Source organism: Hemitrygon akajei, chromosome 7, assembly GCF_048418815.1.
Source record: "Hemitrygon akajei chromosome 7, sHemAka1.3, whole genome shotgun sequence".
In the NCBI taxonomy this organism is placed as follows: domain Eukaryota; kingdom Metazoa; phylum Chordata; class Chondrichthyes; order Myliobatiformes; family Dasyatidae; genus Hemitrygon; species Hemitrygon akajei.
Window position 1 is genome coordinate 10259967 of NC_133130.1, and position 27298 is coordinate 10287264.

Below are 27298 nucleotides of genomic sequence, written 5' to 3' on the forward strand. Positions count from 1 at the left end.
TTATCTCTTAAATTATAAGTAATTTTTTCAAGTGAGATACAGCTGGAAATTTCATTCTTCCAACAATCTATACTTAAATATGCATCAGATTTCCAAGTAACTGCAATAGCCTTTTTGGCTACTGCCAGTGCAATTTTTATAAATTCTTTCTGATATTTATTCAATTTGGGTTTCGATTTTATCCCTTCAATTTCTCTTAATAAAAATAATATTGGATTATATGGAAGTTGTGTTCCAATAATTTGTTCCAATAAAACTCTTAAATTTGTCCAAAAAGGTTGAATTTTAGAACAAGACCAAGTAGAATGTAAAAAAGTACCAATTTCCTGGTTACATCAGAAACACTGATCAGATAAATTTGGATTTAATTTATTTATTTTTTGTGGTGTAATATATAATTGATGTAAAAAATTAAATTGCACTAATCTTAACCGGACATTTATTGTATTTGTCACACTATCAAGACATAGTCTTGACCAATTTGTTTCTTCAATTTTAGTATTCAAGTCACTTTCCCATTTTTGTCTTGACTTATGGACTCCTTGTTTAGTTGCCTGCTTTTGAATCAAGCTATACATACAAGAAATAAATTTTTTAGTTTTTCCTTTTTGGATTAAAGTTTCTATTTCACTAGATTTCGGCAATAACATTGTTTGACCTAATTTTTCTCTTAAATAAGCCCTTAATTGGAAGTAACAAAAAAGAGTGTTGTTTGATACTTTATATTTATTCTTTAATTGATCAAATGACATTAATATACCTCCTTCAAAACAATCTCCTATATACCTAATCCCTTTTTGAAACCAGTTATATAAAAGTTGGTTATCCATTGTAAAAGGAATAAGTTTATTTTGAAATAAAGATCTCTTTGCTAATAAAGATTTCTTTATCTCATCATCAATATTTATCTTATTCCATAAATCAATCAAATGTTTTAATATTGGAGATTCTTTCTTTTCCCGTATCCAGTTAGATTCCCACTTATATATAAAATCTTCTGGTATATTTTCTCCTATTTTATCTAGTTCTATTCTAATCCATGCCGGTTTATCTTCATCAAAAAACGATGCAATAAATCTAAGTTGATTTGCTTTGTAATAATTTTTAAAGTTTGGAGGTTGTAACCCTCCGAGGTCAAATTTCCATGTCAATTTTTCCAACGATATTCTTGACATCTTACCTTTCCAAAGAAACTTCTTCACATATTTATTTAACTCTTGAAAAAACTTCTGGGGTAATTGTATTGGTAGTGTTTGAAATAAGTATTGTAGTCTAGGGAATATATTCACTTTTACGGTATTTACTCTACCTACTAATGTTATTGGTAATATCATCCATTTATCAAGATCTTCTTGAATTTTTTTCAATAATGGTAAGTAATTTAATTTGTATAAGTTCTTCATATCATTATCGACTCTTATACCTAAATATTTTATACCATTTGCCAGCCATCTAAATTGAGTTATTAATCGACATTGACTATAATCTCCTTTAGTAAGAGGTAAAATTTCACTTTTATCCCAATTTATTTTGTAACCTGATATTTTCCCATATTCTTCTAATCTATAGGATAATTTACGCAACGAGTGCAATGGGTTTGTTAAATAAAGCAGAACATCATCAGCAAATAAGTTAATCTTGTATTCTTCCTGATTAACTCTGAAACCCTTAATATCTGGGTCCATTCTAATTAATTCAGCTAATGGTTCTATCGCCAACACAAATAAAGCAGGTGATAATGGACAACCTTGCCTAGTTGACCTTGTTAACTGAAATTATGTTGAAATTTGATCACTTGTCACTACTTTAGCTTTGGGATTAATATATAAGGTTTTGATCAATTTTATAAAAGATACCCCTAATCCATATTTTTCCAATACCTTAAATAAAAAATCCCATTCCAATCTATCAAATGCTTTTTCTGCATCTAAAGCAACTACCACACTCATTTCCTCCCTCTTTTGAGCCAAATGAATTATACTAAATAACCGAGTTACATTATCTGCTGATTGTCTATTTTTAATAAGTCCTGTTTGATCCATATGTATTGATTTTGGTAAGTATTTAGATAGTCTGTTAGATAAGATTTTTGCTATTATTTTATAATCAGTATTTAACAAAGAAATAGGTCTATATGATGTTGGCTTTAAAAGATCTCTATCTTTTTTTGGCAATACTATTAAAATAGCTGTCGAAAAAGATTCTGGAGGATTATGCGTTCTTTCCGCTTGATGTATTAACTCCATAAAAGGAGGAATTAATAAATCTTTAAACTTTTTATAAAATTCAGGTGGAAAACCATCTTCTCCTGGAGATTTATTACTTTGAAATGATCCTAAAGCTTCTTCAACCTCTTTTAATGTAAAAGGCATATCTAATCTCTTCTGTTCTTCTGTATTTAATTTTGGAAGAGTTATTTGTGATAAAAACCTTTCTATCTTGACATTATCATTTTGTGATTCTGATTTATACAATTCAGAATAAAAATTCTTGAAAGTTTCATTAATTTCTCAAGGTTTATAAGTAATTTTATTTACTCTTGTTCGAATTGCATTTATCGTTTTAGAAGTCTGGTCTGTTTTTAACTGCCATGCAAGGACCTTATGTGATCTTTCACCTAGTTCATAATATCTCTGATTAGTTCTCATAATTGCTTTTTCTGTTTGATATGTCTGAAGTGTATTATATTGTAACTTATTAATAAGTTATCTTCGTTTTTCTTCTGTCATATATCTTTGAGATTCTTTTTCTAATTTTGTAATCTCTTTTTCCAATTGATCTATTTCTATCATATATTCCTTCTTAATTTTAGAAGTATAACTTATTATCTGACCTCTCAAATATGCCTTCATTGCTTCCCACAATATAAATTTATCATCAACTGAATGTGAATTTGTATCTAAAAAAAACTGAATCTGCTTTTTCATAAAATCACAAAAATCTTGACGTTTTAGTAACATTGAATTAAATCTCCATCTATAAATTGATTCCTCTTTATCTATCATTATCATTGTCATTATCAAAGGAGAATGATCTGACAATATTCTCGCTTTATATTCCATGTTTTTCACTCTATCTTGCATATTTGTTGATAATAAGAAAAAATCTATCCTTGAATATGTTTTATATCTATTTGAATAAAATGAATAATCTCTTTCTTTTGGGTTAATTCTTCTCCATATATCGATCAAATTTAAGTCTTTCATCAATGATAGTTAATTTTGCTACTTTTGATTTTGTGACAGCCTTTGTTGATCTATCTAAAACTGGATCTAAACAAAAGTTAAAATCTCCACCTATTAATATTTTGTCATGTGCGTTAGCCAGATTCAAAAAGACCTCTTGTATAAATTTTACATCATTTTCATTTGGTGCATAAATATTCATAAGAGTCCATAATTCTGAAAAAAATTGACAGTGTATAATTACATATCTCCCCGCCGAATCAATTAATACGTTTTGTATTTTAATTGGTAAATTTTTATTAACCAAAACTACAACTCCTCTCGCCTTTGAATTAAATGAAGCTGCAAAAACATTTCCAACCCAGTCTCTTTTTAATTTCTGATATTCTATCTCCATTAAGTGTGTTTCTTGTAAAAAAGCTATATCTATTTTCATTTTTTTAATGTATGTTAAAATTCTTTTTCTTTTCACCGGTCCATTAAGCCCATTAACATTAAAACTTTAAAAATTCAGTAAATTAGTCATTATTTTCAATTATGTTACTCCAATCTATAATAATACCTAATCTTTCAACTTTCGTGGTATCTTGGGAAATCTTTCTAAAATTCTCCATGTTGCTATGTGTGTCCCCACCGATCATCCAGGCAGAAAGACAGAAGAAAAATAGAGTGTAAAGAAAAAAACAAAATATCCCCCTACTAATGTTGTGAAAAAAAAACACAACATTATCCCCCTCTATTGTACGGGTCATGACGATCGCCATGATTACATACGTGAATCCCGTAGTAATCGATCCAAAGCTCCCCAGCCACCCCACAACATAAAAAAGTATATATATAAGTAGAAAAAAAAAACTATTCTCAATTAGTATTTCTAAAATTTTGCTTTTCTCCCCTATGTCATCCTTAAATGTCCATCACTTCCATTCACTGTCTCTGTCTTCATCTTTAATCCATTACACTTGGAAATCTCTATGTGTAATTAGGGAGTATTTGGAAGTTTTTGTGCGAACTCCTCTGCTTCTCGATAATTGGTAAAAAAATCTTCTTTTTCCCTCCTCCAAAAAAATTATCAGTGTTGCTGGGTGACGCATTATAAATTTATAACCCTTTTCTCATAAAACTCTTTTCGCTGGGTTAAATTCCTTCTTTCTCTTCAAAAGGTTATAACTTATATCAGGATAGAAAAGAACTGCCTTCCCTGCTATCAACAATGGCCTGTTTCTCTTTTTGGCACATTGGGCAGCCGCCTTCAGGATCTTTTCTTTATCTTGGTATCTTAAGCATTTTATCAAAATTGATCATGGATTTTGGTCAGCTTGAGGTCTTGACCTTAAGGCTCTATGAGCCCTTTCCATTTCAATTAGAGTTTTTCCTTCCATTTCCAATTTTTCAGGAATCCATTTTTGAAAAAAATTTATTGGATCTTCTCCTTCTATATCTTCTTTAAGTCCAACAATTTTAATATTATTTCATCTACTAAAATTTTCAAACTTATCAACTTTTTCCAACATTTGTTTTCTTTCTGATGTCCAGGCAGTAATATCATCTTCCATTTTATTCATTCTTTCAACCATGTCTTCCGTTGTAGTTTCCAAATCTATAATTCTCTTTTCCATTTTTTCCTGTCTTTTTGTCATTTTCTCAAACATAATCTCCACATTTATCATTTTTTGATTACTTTTAATGCGCCTAATTAACGCATTATTTGCATCAAAGTCTTTTCTATATTTCCAGAAGAACTTTTACCTCCATCTTCATCTGATTTTTCCAGAGAATCTGACTCTCCCTCAGATTCACTTTCACTTTCGGTTTCAATCGTAACTGGGATTTGTAGTTCAGGTTGTTCTCATTTGCGCATGCTCCTTCCTTCACGTTTGCATAGTTCTAGTTGGTCTTTTTCTTTAGAAATGGTCGATGTTGTCGCAGTTTCCTGTTCTATATCGCCGGTGGTATAATGTACCTGAGCCCATGGTTCTTTGGCAGAGGTGGGCCTTGATTCTGTTCCAACTTGCGTTGTCTTCATGGTAGTAGTTTTCTTCATCTTCTGTTTATAAGGCATAGCTTGAAACAATCCGGAGTAGTTTATAAGTAACTTTTAGAAAGTATTAACTAACATTAATTTACTGATTTTTTACGGGAGGGCTGGGTTCCAGCGTCTCGATCCTACGTCATCACGTGATGTCCCCCCATCTTTTCCCGTCTTATAGCTTTTTTTGTTACCTTTTTTTGGATTTTAAAAACTTCCCAATCATCCAACTTTCCTCTCACTTTTGCTACCTTATATGCCCTTTGGATTGCTTTTATGTAGTCCTTAATTTCCTTTGTCAGCCATCATTGCCAACCACAGTCATTTATGAACTTCTTTTTCTGAGGTACATATTTATACTCTTCATTGTGAACTATTCCCAGAAACTTCAGCCATCCCTGCTTTGCCATCATCCGGAACAGTATCCTCCTCTAATCCACGTGAGTAAACTCCTCTCTCATGCCTCTGTAATTCCCTTTATTCCATTGTGATACTGATACATGTGACTTCCATTTCTCCCTCCAGATTACAGTATGAATTCAATCATATTATGATCACTGCCTCCTAAGGGTTCCTTTACATTCAGCTTCCCAATGAGATCTGGGTTATGACACAACACCCAACCTATGACAGTATTTCCCCAAGTAGGCTCAAGCACAAGCTGCTCTAAAAAGCTGTCTTGTAGACATTCAACAAATAGATAGATAGATAGATAGATAGATACTTTATTCATCCCCATGGGGAAATTCAACTTTTTTTTTCCAATGTCCCATACACTTGTTGTAGCAAAACTAATTACATACAATACTTAACTCAGTAAAAAATATGATATGCATCTAAATCACTATCTCAAAAAGCATTAATAATAGCTTTTAAAAAGTTCTTAAGTCCTGGCGGTTGAATTGTAAAGCCTAATGGCATTGGGGAATTCCCTCTCTTGCAATCCGACATCAACCTGATTTTCCCAATCCTCTTTCATATTGACGTTCCTCCATTACAACTGTGTCATTACCCTTATTCCATGCCTTTTCCAGCTCCCTTTGCAATCTCAACCCCATATCTTGCCTACTATTCGGATGGCCTATATATGATACCCATCACCGTTCTTTTTTATCCTTGCATTTTCTTAACTGCTCCCACAAAGATTCAACATTCTCTGACCCTGTGTCATCTCTTTCTGAAGATGTAATTCAATGTCTTACCATCAGAACCACACCACCATCTATGTCTTCCAGCCTGAACTTTCAGTACAAAATATATCTTTGATGTTAAGCTCCCAACTATGGCCTTTTTTCAGCCACGACTCAGTGAAGCCCACAATGTGATATTGACCAATCTTTAATTGTGCCAACAGTTCATCCACCTTATTCTGAATGCAATGTGCATTTAAATACAGCATGTTCAGTCCTGCATTCTTTGCCCTTTTTGTATTTTGCCTCTGTGGTACAATTTAACTCTTTGCTCTGTCTGCATTTGTACCCAATCATTGGCTTGTCCTTCCTTACGTTCATGTTACACCCATCATCTACTTGTAAACCTGCTGACTCATCCTCAGCTCTATCATCCTGGTTCCCATCCCCCTGCCATATTAGTTGAAACCACTCCTAACAGGTCTAGTAAACCTGTTCAAAAATATTGGTGTCCCCCCTAAATAAATTCAAGTGCAACCCGCCCCTTTTGTACATGTCCCACCTGCCCCAGAAAAGGTCCCAATTATCTGGAAATCTGAATCCCTTGCAGAAAATCCTGCCAATTCTGGACAATGTTCCTCACTCTCTGAATGCCACCTTAACTGAACAGAAGAGCACATTTAGTAATAGACTCAGACAACTACGCTGCTCCAAAGTACGCTATACAAGGTCATGCTTACCCTCAGCCATTAGGCTCTATAATGATTCAATGTAAAACCAGGAAACAATGAGCTCCTCACAAACAAGAGAAAATCTACAGATGCTGAAACCCAAGCAATGCACACAAAATGCTGGAGAGACTCAGCAGACCAGGCAGCATCAAGGGAAAAGAGTACAGTCAAAGTTTCGGGCCAAGACCTTTCGGCAGGACTGGAGAAAAGAAGCTGAGCAGTTGATTTGAAAGATGGGGGAAGAAAGAGAGAAACACAAGGTGATAGGTGAAACCTGAAGGGGGAGGCATGCAGTAAAGAGTTGGGAGGTTGACTGGTGAAAGAGATAGCAGAGTAGTGAAGGGGGAGTCTGACAGAAGAGAACAGAAGGCCACAGAAAATAAAAAAGTGGGAAAAACACCAGAGGGAGGTAATGGGCAGCAAAGGAGATCTAGTGAGAGAGGGAAAAGGTGATGGGGTGTGGTGAAGGGTTGGGGGGGGGGTGGGTTGTTACCGGAAGTTTGAGAAATCGATGTTCATGCCATCAGGTTGGGGGCTATCCAGATGGAACATAAGTGTGGCCTCATCACGACAGTGGAGGAGGCCATGGACAGAAATATAGGAATGGGAATGGGAAGTGGAATTGAAATGGGTGTCCTTTGGGAGATCCTGCTTGTTTTGGCAAACGGAGCGTAGGGGCTTGTCAAAGCAGCCTCTCATCCTACATGGGGTCTCACCGATAAAAAAAGAGACCACACTGGGAGCACCAGACATGGTATTTGGCTCCAACAGACTCACAGGTGAAGTAACACGCACAACACGCTGGAGGAACTCAGTAGGTTGGGCAGCATCCATGGAAACGAACAGTCAACGATTCGGGCCAAGACCCTTTGACTGGACTGAAGAGGTGGGGGGGGGGGGGGCCCTATAAAGAAGGTGGGAAGGAGAAGGCTAGCAGGTGCCAGGTGAAAAGCCAGTAAGAGGAAAGATCAAGGAGTGGGAATTGATCACAGGTGAAGTGTTGCCTCATCTGGAAGGACTGTTTGGGGCCCTGAATGGCAGTGAGGGAGGAGGTGTAGGAGCAGGTGTAGCACTTGTTCCAGTTGCAAGGGTAAGTACCAGGAGGGATATCAGTGGGGAGGGACAAACGGACAAGGGAGTCACATAGGGAGCGACACTGCAGAAAGTGGGAGAGGGGGAGGGAAAGATATGTTTGGTGTTGGGATCCCGTTGAAGATGGCAAAAGTTTCATAGATTTATGTGCTGGATGTGGAGGCTGGTGGGGCAGTAGTGAGGCTAAAAGGAACTCTATCCCTGGTAGGGTGGTGCGAGGATGGGCTGAGAGTAGATGCATGAAATTGAAGAGATGTGGTTGAGGGCAGCATTGATGCTGGAAGAACGGAAGCCCCTTTATTTGAAGAAGGAAGATATCTCCTTTATTCTGCAATGAAAAGCCTCATCCTGAGAGCAGATGTGGGCAGAGATGAAGAAATTGAGAGAACGGGATGGCATTATTACAAATAATAGGGTGGAACAAGGTAAAGTCCAGGTAGCTGTGAGAATCAATGGGTTTGTAATAGACATCAGCTGTCTCCAGAGATAGAGACAAAGAGATTGAGAAAGAGGAGGGAGGTGTTGTAAATGGATCAGATAAATTTGAGGGCAGGTTGGAAGATGGAGGCAAAGTGGATGAAGTTGACGAGTTCCACATGGATGCAGAAAGCAGCATCAAGGTAGCCATCAATGTAGCATAGGAAAAGTGGAATGGTGGACACCAGTGTAGGCTTGAAGTGTAGGCTGTTCCACATACCCAACGAACAGGCAAGCATGGCTGGGAGCCATGCGAGTCACACACCTTTTGTTTGAAGGAACTGGGAGGAGCCAAAGAGGAAATTGAAGAGAGTGAGGAAGTTCTGCTGGTGGAGGAGAGTGGTGGTGGAGAGAAACTGATTAGGTTTGGTGTCCAGAAAGAAACAAAGAGCTTTAAGGCATTCCTGGTGGGGGATGGAGGTGTATAGGAACTGGACACCAATAGCGGAAATAAGATGATGTTGCTCAGGAAACCTGAAATTATTGAAAAGATCCAGAACGTGTTAAGTGTCACATATGTAGATAGGAAGAGACTGAACTGGGGGGGGGGGATAAAACAGAGTTGAGGAATGCCAATATGAGTTGAATGGGGTAGGAATAAGCTGAAACAATGGGTTTACCTGGAAAAGCGGGTTTGTGTATCTTTGGTAGGGGTGCGTGATTTATGAGGTTGGTGATAGTGTGGGAGACAATGGCCTGGTGCTCCTTAGTGGGATCCTGTTTGAGGGGTAAGTAAGAGGAGGTGTCTGAGAGTTAGCATTGGGCCTCAGAAAGGTAGACGTCAGTGCGCCAGACTACTACAGCACATCCCTTATCTGTGAGTTTTCTGGAGAGGTTTGGATTGGTGAGGAGTGAGTGGAGACCAGAGCATTCAGAAGGAGTGAGGTTGGAATTGGAGAGAGGAGGGTTGAAGCCTGGATGTTTGGTGTCCCGTTGACAGTCGGCAATGAAAAGGTGCAGAGCAGGCAGAAGTCCAGTGCAGGGTGTCCAGGAAGATGAGGATGGTTGAAGACAGGAGAAGGGATCATCCATGCGGGATAGAGAGTTCTTGCCAAAGGAAAATTGCTCGGAGATGGAGGCGGTGGAAGAAGAGCTCAACGTCATGGCAGGTGCAGAACTGACTGGGTTATGGGAGCAGGGGGTCAAAGGTGAGGCTCTTACTGAGGACAGAACATCCTGCCTCAGAGAGGGGAAAGATGGTGACCCCTCCTGATAGACTATGTGGTAACTTATTTTTTACTCTTTCTACTTCTCTTCAAATATTTATAACTGTGACCCTGTAATTTCAATTGAGATCAATTATGTATCTATCTATCTATTTTATTGCAGCTGGATGTGGTGCAGGATAAAGCTGAGTGAGTCTTACAACCATCTCAGGACCGAGGATTACTGCAGAGGAAGATTCTCTAGGAGACTGTTGGAATGAGAGGAATCTACTGGGACAGTGGGAGACCAGATTCTCCACCTGACAGGGTGAAGGTGCCACGGTTATGAGCTGTCTAGTCCATGACAGTTATCCATTCAACAGAGCTTCTGGATTTTGATTTTAGGGGAACTGCAGGGTGCAGATTGCAAGAACTTCCCGTGAGGAAGGAAGAGAGTGGTTGACAAATGTGTACAGGCATTACACAATAGGAGAGTAGAAGGTAGTTTGTGAGGCAGTAAATGCAGAGATGTGGTCAAGCAAGAGGAAAGCAAATGAGAACATAGTGACTCCACACATTGGTTTGTGGTAAAATTATGAAGTAGAAAGAAGGATGAAAGATATTTGCAGATATATTCTAAAGAACATACCAATTACTTTCTGCATGAGTCATGGACTCACAGTAAAGCACTGGGTCACAGCACTGGCGTTTTGGCCCATCTTGTACATCCTGAACACGTTGCCAATCTATAGAATCACATCTCCATGCACCCTATCCCTCAGCATCTTTCCTGTCCAAATGTCTTAAATGTTGTAATTGTACCTACCCTGACCACATCCTGTGGCAGCTCGTTCAAGTTCAAGTTTACTGTCATCTGACTGTCCACGTATACAAACAAATGAAAAAAATGTTCCTCTGGACTGTGGTTCCTCCACAAAACATATATCACACACAGCACATAAACCACAATATTACCATCAAAATATCATTGAGAATGCATGTGGAGCACACCACAGGTAAACAATAAACAGCTCACTGTGCTGGTGACGAGACCTCAGTGGTGACAGGGTATTCATTAGTCTCACAGCCTGAGGGAAGAAGCTGTTACCCAGTCTGACAGTCCCAGTCCTGATGTTCCTGTACCTCCATCCTGACGGTGGTGGGTCAGAGAGATTGTGGGATGGGTGGTGGAAACGAGACCTCAGTGGTGACAGGGTATCCATTAGTCTCACAGTCTGAGGGAAGAAGCTGTTACCCAGTCTGACAGTCCCAGTCCTGATGTTCCTGTACCTCCATCCTGACGGTGGTGGGTCAGAGAGATTGTGGGATGGGTGGTGGGTCAGAGAGATTGTGGGAGGGGTGGTGGGGATCCTCAACAACGCTTTGGGCCCTTCATCTGCAACACTCCCGGTAAATATTTCAAATAGGGGGGACGGAAATCTCGATGATCCTTATCACCCTCTCAATGGAATACCTCAAAACTTCTTTGAATCTCCCCACTCAAGGGGAACCTGTAAAATTTAGATGAGGGTGTGTTTCTGTGGGTATGTAGCTGTGTGTTTCTGTGGGTACGTACCTGTTTGTTTCTGTGGGTACATACCTGTGTGTTTCTGTGGGTACGTACCTGTGTGTTTCTGTGAGTGTGTACCTGTTTGTTTCTGTGGGTACGTACCTGTTTGTTTCTGTGGGTATGTACCTGTGTGTTTCTGTGGGTACGTACCTGTGTGTTTCTGTGGGTATGTACCTGTTTGTTTCTGTGGGTATGTACCTGTGTGTTTCTGTGAGTGTGTACCTGTTTGTTTCTGTGGGTACGTACCTGTTTGTTTCTGTGGGTATGTACCTGTGTGTTTCTGTGGGTGTGTACCTGTGTGTTTCTGTGGGTATGTACCTGTTTGTTTCTGTGGGTATGTACCTGTTTGTTTCTGTGGGTGTGTACCTGTGTGTTTCTGTGGGTACGTACCTGTGTGTTTCTCTGTGTGTGTACCTGTGTATTTCTGTGTGTGTGTACTGTGTGTTTCTGTGGGTACGTACATGTGTGTTTCTGTGGGTGTGTACCTGTGTGTTTCTGTGGGTACGTACCTGTGTGTTTCTGTGGGTGTGTACCTGTGTGTTTCTGTGGGTATGTACCTGTGTGTTTCTGTGGATGTGTACCTGTGTGTTTCTGTGGGTACGTACCTGTGTGTTTCTGTGGATGTGTACCTGTGTGTTTCTGTGGGTATGTAGCTGTGTTTTTCTGTGGATTTGTACCTGTGTGTTTCTGTGCTTATCTACCTGCGTGTTTTTGTGTGTGTGTCCCTGTGTGTTTTTTCTGGTACATATCTGCTTGTGTCGTCCTGCAAAACAAATTTAAAACTCTGCTAGATACATCTGTCTGTGGCTATGGCAGCTGGTATTAAAGCAATCTTCCTGGGATATAAGTCACTTAGCATAGTTAGTTAGAGGAACTCTCCCCTCTGCTTCCTCTTTCTGTGTCCAAAATAACAGCTGCAAGAAGGAGGCACGATGTTACAATAAGTTTCCTGCACATTCTATAAATTGGTGATAGCACAACTCTGTTGAGATGAGCAACAAAAGTCTTCCTGCAGTGACCCTTTTCCTCTGTGTTTCTGTGGGTAAGTAACAGTGTGTTTCTGTCCACATGGACCTGTGTGTTTCTGTGGTTTGTACCTGTGTGTTTCTGTGTGAATATACCTGTGTGTTTCAGTGAGAATATACTTGTGTGTTTTTGTGGTTTGTACCTGTGTGTTTCTGTGGGTGTGTACCTGTGTGTTTCTGTGGGTATGTACCTGTGTGTTTCTGTGGGTATGTACCTGTGTGTTTCTGTGGATTTGTTCCTGTGTGTTTCTGTGTGAATATACATGTGTGTTTCTGTGGGAATATACTTGTGTGTTTTTGTGGTTTGTACCTGTGTGTTTCTGTGGGTGTGTACCTGTGTGTTTCTGTGGGTACGTACCTGTGTGTTTCTGTGGATTTGTTCCTGTGTGTTTCTGTGGGTACGTACCTGTATGTTTCTGTGGGAATGTATCTGTGTGTTTCTGTGGGTATGTACCTGTGTGTTTCTGTGGGTACGTACCTGTGTGTTTCTGTGGGTGTGTACCGGTGTGTTTCTGTGGATTTGTTCCTGTGTATTTCTGTGGGTATGTACCTGTGTGTTTCTATGGTTGTGTACCTGTGTGTTTCTGTGGGTATGTACCTGTGTGTTTCTATGGTTGTGTACCTGTGTGTTTCTGTGGGTACGTTCCTGTGTGTTTCTGCGGTTTGTACCTGTGTGTTTCTGTGGGTGTGTACCTGTGTGTTTCTGTGGGTACATACCTGTGTGTTTCTGCGGTTTGTACCTGTGTGTTTCTGTGGGTGTGTACCTGTGTGTTTCTGTGGGTGTGTACTTGTATGTTTCTGTGGGTATGTACCTTTGTGTTTCTGTGGATACATACCCGTGTGTTTCTATGGGTACGTAGCTGTGTGTTTCTGTGGGTATGTACCTGTGTGCATGTACCTGTGTGTGTGTTTCTGTGGCTACGTACCTGTGTGTTTCTGTGGCTACATACCTGTGTGTTTCTGTGGGTATGTACCTGTGTGCATGTGTGGCTTTGGAATATCTGTCACAGAATCTGAGATGGTTTGAGGTGTGGTGGGTGTCTGCATTCTGTGTGAATCCTGTAATTGAAACGTTCTGTATGGAACACAAGTGTTTCTGGAATATCTGCTTAGTGATGACATTGTTGGGGTCCATCCATCCTCACTGGAGTGACCCTCCTCTTCTATTTTTCCAGTCTCCACCCCTCTGAGCTCACTGGACAATCTTCTCAAAACAGATACTCTTGCTCATATTGCACAGGTTCTGGTCCTGAACTGGAGCAGGGCCAATTGAGGGGAGTTAGGCAGGGTCAAGCAGGGATCCGAATCGGAAACAAATATCACTGACATACTTCATGAAATTTGTTTCTCTGTGATAGCAGTACAGTGAAATGTAGAAAAATTACTGTACTTTGTTACAAAATAATAATATGTAACGTGGAAGAGGAATAATGAGTTTGTGTTCATGCATTGATAGACTGTTCAAAAATCTGATGGCAGAGGGAAAGAAGCTATTTCTGAAATGTTGAACGTGGGTCTTCAGGCTCTTGTACCTCCTCCCTGATGGTAGTAATGAGAAGAGGGTGATAGAAAGATAGGTGGAAGGATAGGCAGTGTTGGGAAACGAGGAGTCTGCAGAAAGACTTGGTCAGATTGGGAGAATGGACAAACAAGTGGCAGATAGAAAACAGTGTGGGGAAGTGTGTGGTCATCACATTTCTGTAAAAGGAACAAAAGAGGAACAAATTCAGAATTCAGAGTTGCAAAGGGACTTCAGAATCCCACTGCAGATTTCCTAAAGGTTAAGTTGCAGGCTGAGTCAGTGGTGAAGAAAGGAAATGCAATATTTGATTAGATTTTGTGTATTTATGTTTGTGTTTCTTGTGAATTCTGTTTATCTGATGCTCTGTACCTGTTATGCTGCTATAAGTAATTTGTCATTGCCCCCGTGTACACATGGACTGCGTGTCTGATGATAAATTTGATGCTGATTTCAAAAATTGGTGGTTCTGTGCTGGGTATACCAACCAAAATTAGCCGAGTGTTAGACAGCTCTATCGGCCACCAGGCTCAGGGACTTTTCCAGATCGGTTGAATTCACCACTTGTGTGGTGGGATGGACTGTTTTCCTCGCCATGACCATGCATTTTGTTACCTGCCTGCACTGACCGTTCTCTGTCACTCTGATACTGTGTTCTCCATTCTGTCATTGCTTTTCCCTCACACTACCTCGAGGCTCTGATGTGGTGTGATGATCTGTACGGGCGGCATACACAACATGGGTTTTCACTCCACCTTGTCATGTGACAATAGGGAATTGTGAATGGAAAGTCTGACAGCTTTGGAAAGATGCTGTGTCCACAATATCTTCCAAATTCATTCAAAGGAGAGGCAAGTCGCTCTTGTAGAGTAACAGCTACACTCCTGGACAATTGGAAAACCGATGTCGGGCTGCTGTTTATTTATTACAGCTCAGTGTTCAACACCATCAATTTCCAAAACCTGGGTCTCTGTACCTCTGTCTGCAACTGTGTCCTTGACATCTTCACCAGGAGACCACAGTCAGTGCGGATCGGAAACTACATCTCCTCCTCTCCGGGAATCCACACTGGTGCATGTCACGTCACAGAGTTTAGATCTGGCCCAGCTGCAGAGAGAGAGATACTGAAGTGGGTCGATAGTTCACAGACTTTAATGTAAATCTGGATTTTAAGGGAAAAGAAAACGATAAATGCCTGGGCAAACAGGGCTGTTAACTGACACACTCAAACAAACACAAGATGTCAACACAGAAGCTGAAAGGAAAATCAAAATGTAAATGGAGTACTGCTAGTCTCCAGACTTCGTCGACTTGATTGTCCACTTTCTCAGGCAAGGTCAAATGCAAGCAGACAGCAACATGTTGCTGTGCTTTGCTCAAGTCTTGACAAGTAAGGAAGTTACATATCGCGATAACGAAACAGTAATTAGCTGACGTGCATGTTCCCAAATGGAATTTCTGAATTTTCTGCACACCCCACCTGTGGACCCTGAAGCAGAGTCTGTGGTTGTGACATTTCAGGGATGCATGCTTTGCAAACTGTCCTACTCTGTCTACACCCATGACTGTATGGCTATGCACAGCTCAAATGCCATCTCTAAATTTGCTGATGCCACAACAATTGTTGGCAGAATCTCAGATGGTGACAAAGTGATGTACAGAAACAGGATAGATCAGCCGGTTGTGTAGTAACAACTGATTGTCAATGAGACAATAGAATTAATTGTGAATTTCAGGAAGGAGATGTCGAGGAAACACCTACAGTCTTCATTGAGAGATTGGCAGTTAAGCAGGAATAGGGTACTAGGATGGCTAAAGAAGGAAGGGTAAAGTGTGTGTGTGTGTGTGTGTATGTGTGTGTGTGTGTGTGTGTGTGTGTGTGTGTGTGTGTGTGTGTGTGTGTGTGTGTGTGTGTGTGTGTGTGTGTGTGTACGTGCGTGCGTGTGTGTATGTGTGTGTGTGTGTGTACGTGCGTGTGTGTGTGTGTGTGTGTGCGCATACGTGCGTGCGTGTGTGTGTGTGAGAGAGAGAGAGAGAATGGGTGAAGGGATTTAGAATTTAGGTCTATCGTCTGATCCAAACTCCAGAACGGAAGGTGACAGTAATGCACCATTAAAGTGGGTGTGAACTGCAGTAAAACAAAAAAGAAGAAGAAGAAGAGAGAATGGCAGTCGAAAAGGTGAACAGCTTCAAGTTTCTGGTTCTCAGTATCTCTGAGAATCTACCCTGGGAGCAATATATTTATTGAACAGCAGAGCAGCATGATGGGCTGAATGGCCTCCGGCTGCTTCTTTTCTCATGCTCCCCTGTATCTGTAGCACAGAGAGGGACCTGAGCAGAAAATCAGTTCACTGGAGTCCGTGTATAGGACACACGGTGCAGTGAGAGGTTTGCCTGAACATAAATAAAAACAAAATGCTGGCAGAACTCAGCAGGCCAGACAGCATCTATGGGAGGAGGTAGTGACAATGTTTCGGGCCAAAACCCTCCTTTGCCTGAACATTGTTGTCTCAGGGTTTAACCCATCACACCAGGTGGGGTCAGATCTTCCAGCCTCTTTGTCCAACACCTGTTTCCTACAGGACCGCGTGACCATGCCCTGCCTAACTGCTACATGCCCACACTACTCACCCCATTTTCCCTCACCTCCTTTCACAGACACAAACCAGCCCTCAGTCCAACCTTCTGCTCAGACGTAATTCTGCCTTCATTTCAAAGCAATCTCATCAGAGACTCCAGGATGAGCACTCCACTCTTCAAGAAGGGAGAGAGGCAGAAGAAATGAATCTATTGGTCAGTTAGTCTGATCTCAGTGGTTGGGAAGATGTTGGAGTCAATTATTAAGAATGAGGTCTCAGGGTACTGGGAGACACATTATAAAATAGGCTGCAGTCAGCATGGTTCCCTCCAGGGAAAATCTTGCCTGAAAAATGTGTCGGAATTTCTTTGAAGAAATAACAAGCAGGATAGACAGAGAAGAATCAGTGATGTTGTGTACTTGGATTTTCAGTTTTTGACAAGATTGCTAAAGAATGATAAGAGCCCAGGTATTACAGAAAAGATTTTAGCATGGATGGAACATTGGCTGATTGGGAGAAGGCAAAGAGTGGGAATAAAGGGATCCTTTTTTGGAGTGTTTGCTGGTGACTAGTGGTGTTCTACAGGTTTTTTCTTAATTTGTATGTCAGTGATTTGGAATGTGAAAGTTGATGGCTCTTTGGGCAGCTTTGTGGACAGTACAAAGATAGGTGGATGAGCAGGTAGTGTTGAGGAAGCAGGAGACAACGGACATTCAGTATAAAGGTGAGTGTGTGGAACAAGCTGTCAGAGGAAGTGGTAGAAGGAGTCCAATTACAACATTTAAAACACATGAGAACAAGAACGTGGACAGTGAACCTCAGAGGGATAATGGGCCCAACCCGGGGAGATAGGACCAGTTGAGATAAATATCTGGTGAGCAAGGACATGTTGGGCAGAACGGCCCATTTCTGTGTTGTACAAGTCCATGACTCTGTCACCCTCAGCCACCGTTTGTTCTTCAGGCCCGTCTCCAACCCACGATTCAGCCTGTCAGCACATCGGTGCCAACTGGTCACCGCCTGTGGCCAGTCCCACTCTGCCCTGGACCAGTTTGGTACTGACGTGGTATCCCCTGGGTCCGGCTCTTCTCTGACCTTCAGTTGTTTACTGCCCACAGGTGTAAATGCAGAGACAGTCCTGATCCAATCACCAGGAGTTGTGAAGGTGCGTGAAGGTGGAACGGTGCAGATACAGTGTGTCCTGAAGAGTGACCATGTGGATTACACTGTGGATATATTCAATATACACTGGTACGACTCACACAATAAACTGACAGATGAAGGAATCGTCCTTAGTCTTTACAGTACTGGTCAAGTTGACAGATCATGGGGCTTCTCCAGTCGATTTCAGCTTTCCAGGAATGTCACCACTAACAGCTACTCACTGACCATCAGCAACGTGACGGTCAATGACTCTAAACTTTACATCTGTGGCATTTGGGGGAAGGTCTTTGGAAATGGAACCCAGCTGAATGTGACCAGTGAGTACTTCATGTTGGTTCTGTTTTCCAGTCAAGTCCCTGTATCAATGAGTAACGATGATACTGTACGTTCAGTTTCACAGAAACAGCTGTTATTACAAGTTTATAAAGAGTGGTTAAACTGAATGTGGATAAAGATTCACTGCCTGCTGAGCTGAGGGGTATTTAGGGATGGAGAATAAATATCAGCATGGACAGTGACATCAGTGAATGGAGAAATATAAAAAAAAATTACGGAATATTCAGGAACCACCCGATAATTCACCATCTTCCCCTGGTTCACCAGGTGATGTTTGTCACCTTCCCCATCCACTCACCCAGATCTCGGGTTCCTGAACTCCCTTTCAGTTTCCCCCACACCCTGACAATCTGACCAGATTAATGACATTGAAACATCTTTTATGTTTATTTAAACACCTTTCTTTGAAATGTAATTTAAAAGCGAGTTTCAGCATGAAGAGAGTAAAATGAGAGAGGTATGGAGGGCAGGTAGATGGGACGAGGCAGGAAACCAGAGCTAGATGGACCGAAGGGCCTGTTCCTGTGCAGCAGTGATCTATAACTCTGTGACTCTGGAAGATCTGACACTTCAATTCCAGCAGATCCCTGAGTGTGCTGGATTATCTGAGTTTTCACACACAGTTTCAAACCTCTTTCTGCGACTTCAAATGAGCTGTTTTGACTTGCCGGGATGAATGGCCTAATTCTGCACCTGTGTCTTATGTTCTTACGGTTTTTTACAACTGCAACATAATATCTCAACTTGTACACGCAAATTTCAAAGAAAATTTATTATCCAAGCACATATATGTCACCATATACAACCCTGAGATTAATTTTCTTGCAGGCATTCACAGAACAACAAAGAAATATTTTCAAATCAGTGAAAAACTACAGACAAACCGACACAAAAAACACTTATTAATTAATAAATAAATACAGTGGATCCCGGTGAATTGGGACATCAGATAATTGGGGCAACCACTTACTTGGGACAACTCTTGAAGAACAAAATCTAATTGTGAAAGTGGCCAGAATTCCCTTCATTTATTTGGACAGTGTGCCCCTTCATGGGACGGGAGACTGTGGCCGAACAGTTTCTAACCAGTGTCAGTTGTGTGTGCTTGTGTGGCTGGTAGACACTATGCAATGCTTCAAGAGAATCGTTTAAGAGAGTATCAGCTTTTGCGTTCAGAAAGCAGTGACTTTTGTTACTGATAGTGAGAGATAAGCAGTAGGACCAGTCAGATTGGAGATGCCAGAAACTGCCAGGAGTGAAAATGAAATGATTTCATGACTTCATCAATTTGGGAAATATGAAGAATATAAAGAAAATATAAGAATATATTCTGTTACAATGAAAATGAACATTTCTGAGAATGTCTCCACCCTTACTTCACCATTTCCCATCCCCTTGTCCCTCTCACATCTTATCACCTTGCCCACCCATCGACTCTCTCTGATGCTCCTCTGCTCCCCTTCTTCTTTCTTCCATGGCCTTCTGTTTCCTTCACCAATCAATCAACTTCCCAGTTCTTTGCTTCATCCCTCCCCCTCCAAGTTTCACCTGTGGCCTGGCATTTCTCTCTCCCCTCCCCCCCCCACCTTTCAAATCTACTCCTCAGCTTTTTTCGCCAGTCCTGCCAAAGGGTTTTAGCCCGAAGCTGCTTTTTTCCATAGATGCTGCCGGGCCTGCTGAGCTCCTGCATCATCAGTGTGTCCCTGCATTGGGAGTTATTCCACCACCACTCACTTCCCGTGGCTGGGCACATTGATATAGTAAGCACAACGTTGTGTGAGGAAAGTCACGTCTCATCAGTTTGATTTAGTTTTCTAAGGAGGTGATGATGATAATGGAGGATTGGGAAGTGGATGTTGTCTACATTAATTTTAGTAAATCTTTCAATCATGTGACATGGTAGTGTAGTGGTTAGCAGAATAATTTACAGTGATTGAGGTTCAATTCTCACAAAATGCTGGAGGAACTCAGCAGACCAGGCAGGATCTATGGAAATGAGCACAGTCCAGAGAACAAGGAATGGGAAGAGTGGGTGATTGTCCAGCTGGAAGACTGTCAGTAGTGGCTGGGATCAGGGCTGGGCCCCAGCTCTAACAATCTGTATCAATGAGGGGACCAAGTGTATCCAAGCCTGTTGGGGATGCAGAGGTAGTGGCAATGTGATTGGTCAGGAGTATGCAGAGACGTACGGGGATGTAGACACACGGAGTGAATGTGCAAGGTGAAGACAGTTGGAATATCATGTGGAGAAATGTGAGATCGTTCTCTTGGAAGGAAAAATAGAAACAAAGAGTAATTTCTGAAAGGAGAGAGACTGAGGGACGTTCATGTCCTGGGGAATCTGGGTGGCCTTGTTGACAAAGATCAAACCCAGCAAGCAGGTACAACTGGAGATTCGGAAATGAACCCCTTGTCCATTCTTGTGGGACAGATTTGAGTACAAGAGTAATAATGTCTTGATGGAATTCTGGTCTCCAGTGAGACGGCAACGGGGAACAGGATGACTCTGAGGGTTGTGCTTTATTCAGTCACCCACTGGGTCAGTTGGTGCAGCAGCTGGAACAACATCATTCCTTCAGGGATTGGGTAAATGCTTGTAAAGAACTTTTCACAGGACTCTGGAGAATGAGGGGACTGGGATCAGTGAGCACCTTTTTCAAAGAGCTGGCACAGGAGGATGGGCCAAATGGATTCTTTCTACACTGACAGTGAGCTTCCCAGATGTTTACCCACTGATGTGATTTCCTTTCTGTTCCTCAAGCAGAGATGTCCCGAGCCCCATCGTACCTGGCCTGGCTCATTCTGGCTGTTGTGCTGGGAGTTCTCGCTGTCACTGGAGGCATTTTCCTCATCGGATGCAGAGCGTTTAGAAACCACCCGTCCCGTACGTGTGACTAAATGGTTCATTCTGATCCGATTGTTGTGTGGAGTTATTAAAATGTAAAGGTCGGGGACTGATTGTGAAAGAGCCCGTCGTTGTGTTGTGACACAATGTGGGACTCACAGCTCTGAGACGGATGTTAATGATACTTTATACTCTATTCCACAGACCCACCAACAGCAACTGATCACCGGAGCCCAGGGGCAGATTATGAAAATGTTTCCGTGGCCAGGGGTGTCCCGGTGAGTTCTGATGCTTTTATCAGAGAAGTAGGATTGTGTGGGGATCGCACTGGTATGTTCATGGCTTCTTACATCAGGGATATTCCCCAGTGACATTGTGGTTCAGTGGATATTTCTGCAATGGCTGAATGATTTGCAACTGTATGTGGTGTAACTATTCCTGGATATTGACCACAGACCGTACAGCTCTACAGCACAGGAACAGGCCCTTCTGCCCATCATGGCTGTGCCAACCCGAATGCTACATGAAACAAATCCTGAGCAACACACATGAAATGCTGGAGAAACTCTGCAGATCAGACAGTATCTATGGAAAGGTAGGAGCTTCAGGTCGAGGCCCTTCATCCTTGAATGTGGGTAGAATCCAGTATGAGAATTCAGGGAAAGTGAGGAGTTGATAGAGAGGAGTTACAGGCAGATGGTCACACCAGGGCCACGGGAGGCAGACAAGTGGGTCACGGTTAGGAGAGGGAAGGGGAAGAGTCAGGTACTAGAAAATACCCCAGTGGCTGTACCCCTTGACAATAAGTACTCCTGTTTGAGTACTGTTGGGAGGGACATCCTACCTGGGGGAAGCAACAGTGGCCGTGCCTCTGGCACAGAGTCTGACCCTGTGGATCAGAAGGGTAGGAAGAGGAAGGCAGTAGTGATAGGGGACTCGATAGTTAGGGGGTCAGATAGGCGATTCTGTGGATGCAGTCAGGAGACCTGGATGGCAGTTTGCCTCCCTGGTGCCAGGGTCCGGGATGTTTCTGATCGCGTCCAGGATATCCTGAAGTGGGAGGGAGAGGAGCCAGAGGTCGTACTACATATATGTACGAATGACATAGGTAGGAAAAGGGAAGAGGCCCTGAAAGGAGAATATAGGGAGTTAGGAAGAGAGTTGAGAAGAAGGACCGCAAAGGTAGTAATCTCGGGATTACTACCTTTGCGACAGTGAGAATAGGAATGGAATGAGGTGGAGGATAAATGCATGACTGAGGGATTGGAGCAAGGGGCAGGGATTAAAGATTCTGATTATTGGGACCACTTTTGGAGCAGGTGTGACCTGTACAAAAAGGATGGGTTGCACTTGGATCATAGGGGGACCAATATCCTGGCAGGGAGATTTGCTAAGGCTACTGGGGAGAATTTAAACTAGAGTGGTTGGGGGTGGGAATCAGATAGGAAAGTCTAGGAAAGAGGAGGTTAGTTCACAAATAGAGAAAGCTTGTAGACAGTGTGAGAGGGAGGATAGGCAGGTGATAGAGAAGGGTTGCGCTCAGAGTGAAGATGTAGGGGAGAAGGAAGAAAAAGAAGATAGTAAAGTTGTTTGCACTGTTAGGGATAAACAGAGAGTAAGAGGTGGAGAATTTCTTAAATGCATTTATTTTAATGGTAGGAGCATTGTAAGGAATGTGGATGAGCTTAGAGCATCGATTGATAGCTGGAAATATGATGTTGTAGCTATTAGCAAATCATGTTTACAGGAGGTGTGTGATGGGAAAATAAATATTCCTGGATTTTGTTGCTTCAGGTGTGATAGAATCAGAGGGGCAAGAGGGGGAGATGTTGCATTGCTTGTCAGAGAAAATATTACAGCAGTACTTTGGCAAGATAGATTAGAGGGCTCATCTATGGAGAGTATTTGGGTAGATTTGAGGAATGGGAAAGGTGTAGTAACACTTATAGGGGTGTACTATAGACCACCTAATGGGGAGCAAGAATTGGAGGAGCAAATTTGTAAGGAGACAGCAGATATTTGTAGTAAGCACAAGGTTGTGATTGTGGGAGATTTTAATTTTCCACACATAGACTAGGAAGCCCATTCTGTAAAAGGGCTGGATGGTTCAGAGTTTGTAAAATGTGTGCAGGATAGTTTTTTGCAGTAATATGTAAATGTACCAACTAGAGAAGGGGCAGTGTTGGATCTCCTGTTAGGGAATGATAGGTCAGGTGACTGAGGTATGTGTTGGGGAGCACTTCGGGTCCAGTGATCACAATGTCATTACTTTCAATATAAATTATGAAGGATAGGTCTGGATTCAGGGTTGAGATTTTTGATTGGAGAAAGGCTAACTTTGAGGAGATGTGAAAGGATTTAGAAGGAGTGGATTGGGACAATTTGTTTTATGCAATTGGTGTAACAGAGAAATGGAGGTCATTCGAAGCTGAAATTTTGAGGGTACAGAATCTTTATGTTCCTGTTAGGTTGAAAGGAAAGGTTAAAAGTTTGACAGAGCCATAGTTTTCAAGGGATATTGAAAACTTGGTTTGGAAAAAAGAGGGAGCTCTACAATAAATATAGGCAGCATGGAGTAAATGAGGTGCTCAAGTAATATAATGAAAGTAAAAAGAATCTTAAGAAAGAAATTAGAAAAGCTAAAAGAAGATATGAGGTTGCTTTGGCAAGTAAGGTGAAAATAAATCCAAAGGTTTCTACAGTTATATTAATAGAAAAAGGATAGTGAGGGATAAAATTGGTCCCTTAGAGAATCAGAGTGGACAGCTATGTGCGGAGACAAAAGAAATAGGGGAGATTTTGAACAATTTCTTTTCATGGGTATTCACTAAGGAGAAGGATATTGAATTGTGTAAGGTAAGGGAAACAAGTAGGTTAGTTATGGAAACTATGATGATTAAAGAAGATCAAGTACTGGCACTTTTAAAGAATATAGAAGTGGGTAAGTCTCTGGATCCTGACAGGATATTCCCTAGGACCTTGAGGGAAGTTAGTGTAGAAATAGCAGGGGCTCAGAGATAAATATTTCAAATATCATTAGAAATAGGGATGGTGCTGGAGAATTGGTATATTGTTCATGTGGTTCCATTGCTTAAAAAGGGTTCTAAGAGTAAACCTAGCAATTATTTGACATCAAAGTTTGACGTCAGTGGTGGGTAAATTAATGGAAAGTATTCTTAGAAATGGTATATGTAATTATCTGGATAGACAGGGTCTGATTAGGAACAGTCAACATGGATTTGTGCGTGGAAGGTCATGTTTAACAAATCTTATTGAACATTTTGAAGACGTTACTAGGAAAGTTGATGAGGGTAAAGTAGTGGATGTTGTCTATATGGACTTCATTTAGGCCTTTGACAAGGATCCACATGGAAAGTTAGTTAGCAAGATTCAATTGTTAGGTATTAATATTGAAGTAGTAAAATGGATTCAACAGTGGCTGGATGGGAGATGCCAGAGAGTAGTGGTGGATAACTGTTTGTCATGTTGGAGGTCGGTGACTAGTGGTGTGCCTCAGGGTCCAATGTTGTTTGTCATATACATGAATGATCTGGATGATGGGGTGGTAAAATGGATTAGTAAGTATGCAGATAATACTAAGTTAGGTGGCGTTGTGGATAATGAAGTAGGTTTTCAAAGCTTGCAGAGAGATTTAGGCCAGTAAGAAGAGTGGGCTGAAAGATGGCAGATGGAGTTTAATGCTGACAAGTGTGAGGTGCTACATTTTGGTAGGACTAATCAAAATAGGACATACATGGTAAATGGTAGGGCATTGAAGAATGCAGTAGAACAGAGTGATCTAGGAATAATGGTACATAGTTCCCTGAAGGTGGAATCACATGTGAATAGGGTGGTGAAGAACGCTTTTAGTATACTGGCCTTTATAAATCAGAGCATTGAGTATAGGAGTTGGGATGTAATGTTACAATTGTACAAGGCATTGGTGAGACCAAATTTGGAGTATTGTGTACAGTTCTGGTCACCGAATTATAGGAAAGATGTCAACAAATTAGACAGAGTACAGACGAGATTTACTAGAATGTTACCTGGGTTTCATCACCTAAGTTACAGAGAAAGGTTGAACAAGTTAGGTCTTTATTCTTTGGAGCATAGAAGATTGAGAGGGGACTTGATAGAGGTATTTAAAATTATGAGGGGGATAGATAGAGTTGACATGGATAGGCTTTTTCCATTGAGAGTAGGGGAGATTCAAACAAAAGGACATGTGTTGAGTGTTAGAGGGCAAAAGTTTAGGGGTAATACGAGGGGGAATTTCTTTACTCAGAGAGTTGTAGCTGTGTGGAACGAGTTTCCAGTAGAAGTGGTAGAGGCAGGTTCAATATTGTCATTTTAAAGCAAAATTGGATAGGTATATGGACAGGAAAGGAATGGAGGTTTATGGGTTGAGTGCAGGTCCGTGGAACTAGGTGAGAGTAAGTGTTTGGCACGGACTAGAAGGGCTGAGATGACCTGTTTCTGTGCTGTAAGTGTTATATGGTTATATGGGGAGGGGAGTGGGCATAAACTGGAAGGTGATCGGTGAAGCCAAGTGAGTGGGGGAAGGGGATGCAGTGAGTAGCTGAGTGGTGTCGGTGGAATAGCTAAAGGTCTGAAGGCACACAGGAAGAGGTGATAGGCAAATAAGGAGATAAGAGTGAGGAATGAACAAAGGGGGAAGGGGGATATGAGAATTTACTGGAATTTATCTTTCTTTAAGTATTGTGTGCAGTTTTGGGCTCCATGTTTTAGATAGGATATACTGAAATTCGAGAAGGTTCAGAGAAGATTCACAAGGATGATTCCAGGAATGAAGGGGTTACCGTATGAGGAAAGTCTGGCAGTTCTTGGGCTGTATTCCCTGGAGTTCAGGATAATGAAGGGGAATCTCATAGTAACATTCTGAATGTTAAAAGGCCTGAACGGATTAAATGTGCCAAAGTTATTTCACGTGGTTGGGGATTCTCGGACAAGAGGACACGATTTCAGGATTGATGTCTATCCTGTTAGAACTGAGATGCAGCGAAGTTGCTTAAGTCAGAGGGTGGTAAATCTGTGGAATTTGTTGCCACGAGTGGCTGTGCAGCTCAAGTGATTGGGTGTATTTAAGGCAGAGATAGATAATTTCTTGATTAGCCAGTGTATCAAAGAGTATGGGGTGAAAGCAGGGGAGTGGGGATAACTGAAAGAATTGGATCAATCCATGATTGAATTGCGGAGCAGACCCGGTGGGCCAAATGGCCTACTTCTGCTCCTATATCTTATGATCTTATGAATATAGAGAAATCACTGTTCTAGCCATCAGTTTGGAGTCTGCCCAGATGGAATATGAGGTGTTTCTCCTTCAACCTGTTAGTAGCCTCATCATTGTAGTAAAGAAGGCCATGGATCAGCATGTTGGAATCGGAATGGGGACTGGAATTAAAAAGGAGAGGACAGAAGGCCATGGAAGAAAGAACTGTGAGAGGAGCACCAGAGGGAAGTGATGGGCAGGAAAGGAGGTAAGATGGGATATAGGAATGGGGAATGGTGAAGGAGTGGGGCTTACAGGAGATTCGAGAAATTGATGTTCATGCTACCAGGTTGGTGGCTACCCAGATGGAATAAAAGATGTTAGTCCTCCAACCTGAGTGTGGTCTCATCGTGGCAGTAGAGGAGACTTCAGACTGACATGTTGGAATAGGAATGTCCTGTCGTATCAGACTCCCCCTTCTCCAGACCTGTATCTCTTTCACCAAGCAACTTCCCAGCTCTTTACTTCACCCCACTACTCCTCCTCATTTCTTCTATCACCCAGTCTTTCTTACTCCCCTGTCCCCCACCACTCCTCATCGTTTTCTCTCCAGTCCTGACGAAGGGTTTCAGCCTGAAACGTTGACTGTACATTTGTTTATAGGTGCTGCTTGGCCTGCTGAGTTCCTCCAGCACTTTGTGTGTGTTGCTTGGATTTCCAGCATCTGCAGATTTTTCTCTTGTTGCTAACGGTTCAATTGTGTTCTGTTGTAGGGTTCAGGAGGTCACCAGGTTGATTCAAACGACACCTACATGGTAAGGAAGGTCACCTGTGGAACATTGAAACTTTTCCCACAGCATGGGCTGTCAAGCTGCTGTTCACACCATTTCTGTGTTCTCTACTAGGCTCTGCAATGTCCCACTCAGTCCATCTACGGTCATCTCCAAGGTACGTAGCAACATCTTTGGACAAGGATCGGCTAAACCATATCAACTGCTGTGGAAGTGGTGGGAATGTGGAGAAGTCTTTAGACAGGAACACCCAGTGAGCAATGAGCCCAATGTGGTAATGGGTCAGTGGGAGCTCAGTCTGATGACCAATGGGACCAGGGTGTGAATTCACACCTTTTACTGAATCAGGTCACTCAGCCATTCACACACGTCCTCACAGTCCTGGCAAAGCTGAGAATCTAAAAGACCCAGTGTTGTTCATCACCTCCATTGGTTTCAAGGCTGAACAAG

The 27298-nt window shown here is 41.7% G+C and overlaps 1 gene segment (V, D, J or C); it reads left to right on the forward strand.

Moving 5' to 3' along the window:
• The first annotated feature begins 12309 nt into the window (after window positions 1-12309).
• Window positions 12310-26269, forward strand: LOC140729953 (Ig kappa chain V-VI region NQ5-61.1.2-like). The segment is given in 5 exon segments: window positions 12310-12401; window positions 17601-17963; window positions 20747-20866; window positions 21032-21105; window positions 26181-26269. Coding segments are annotated over 5 exon segments (612 nt in total).
• The last annotated feature ends 1029 nt before the right edge of the window (window positions 26270-27298 follow it).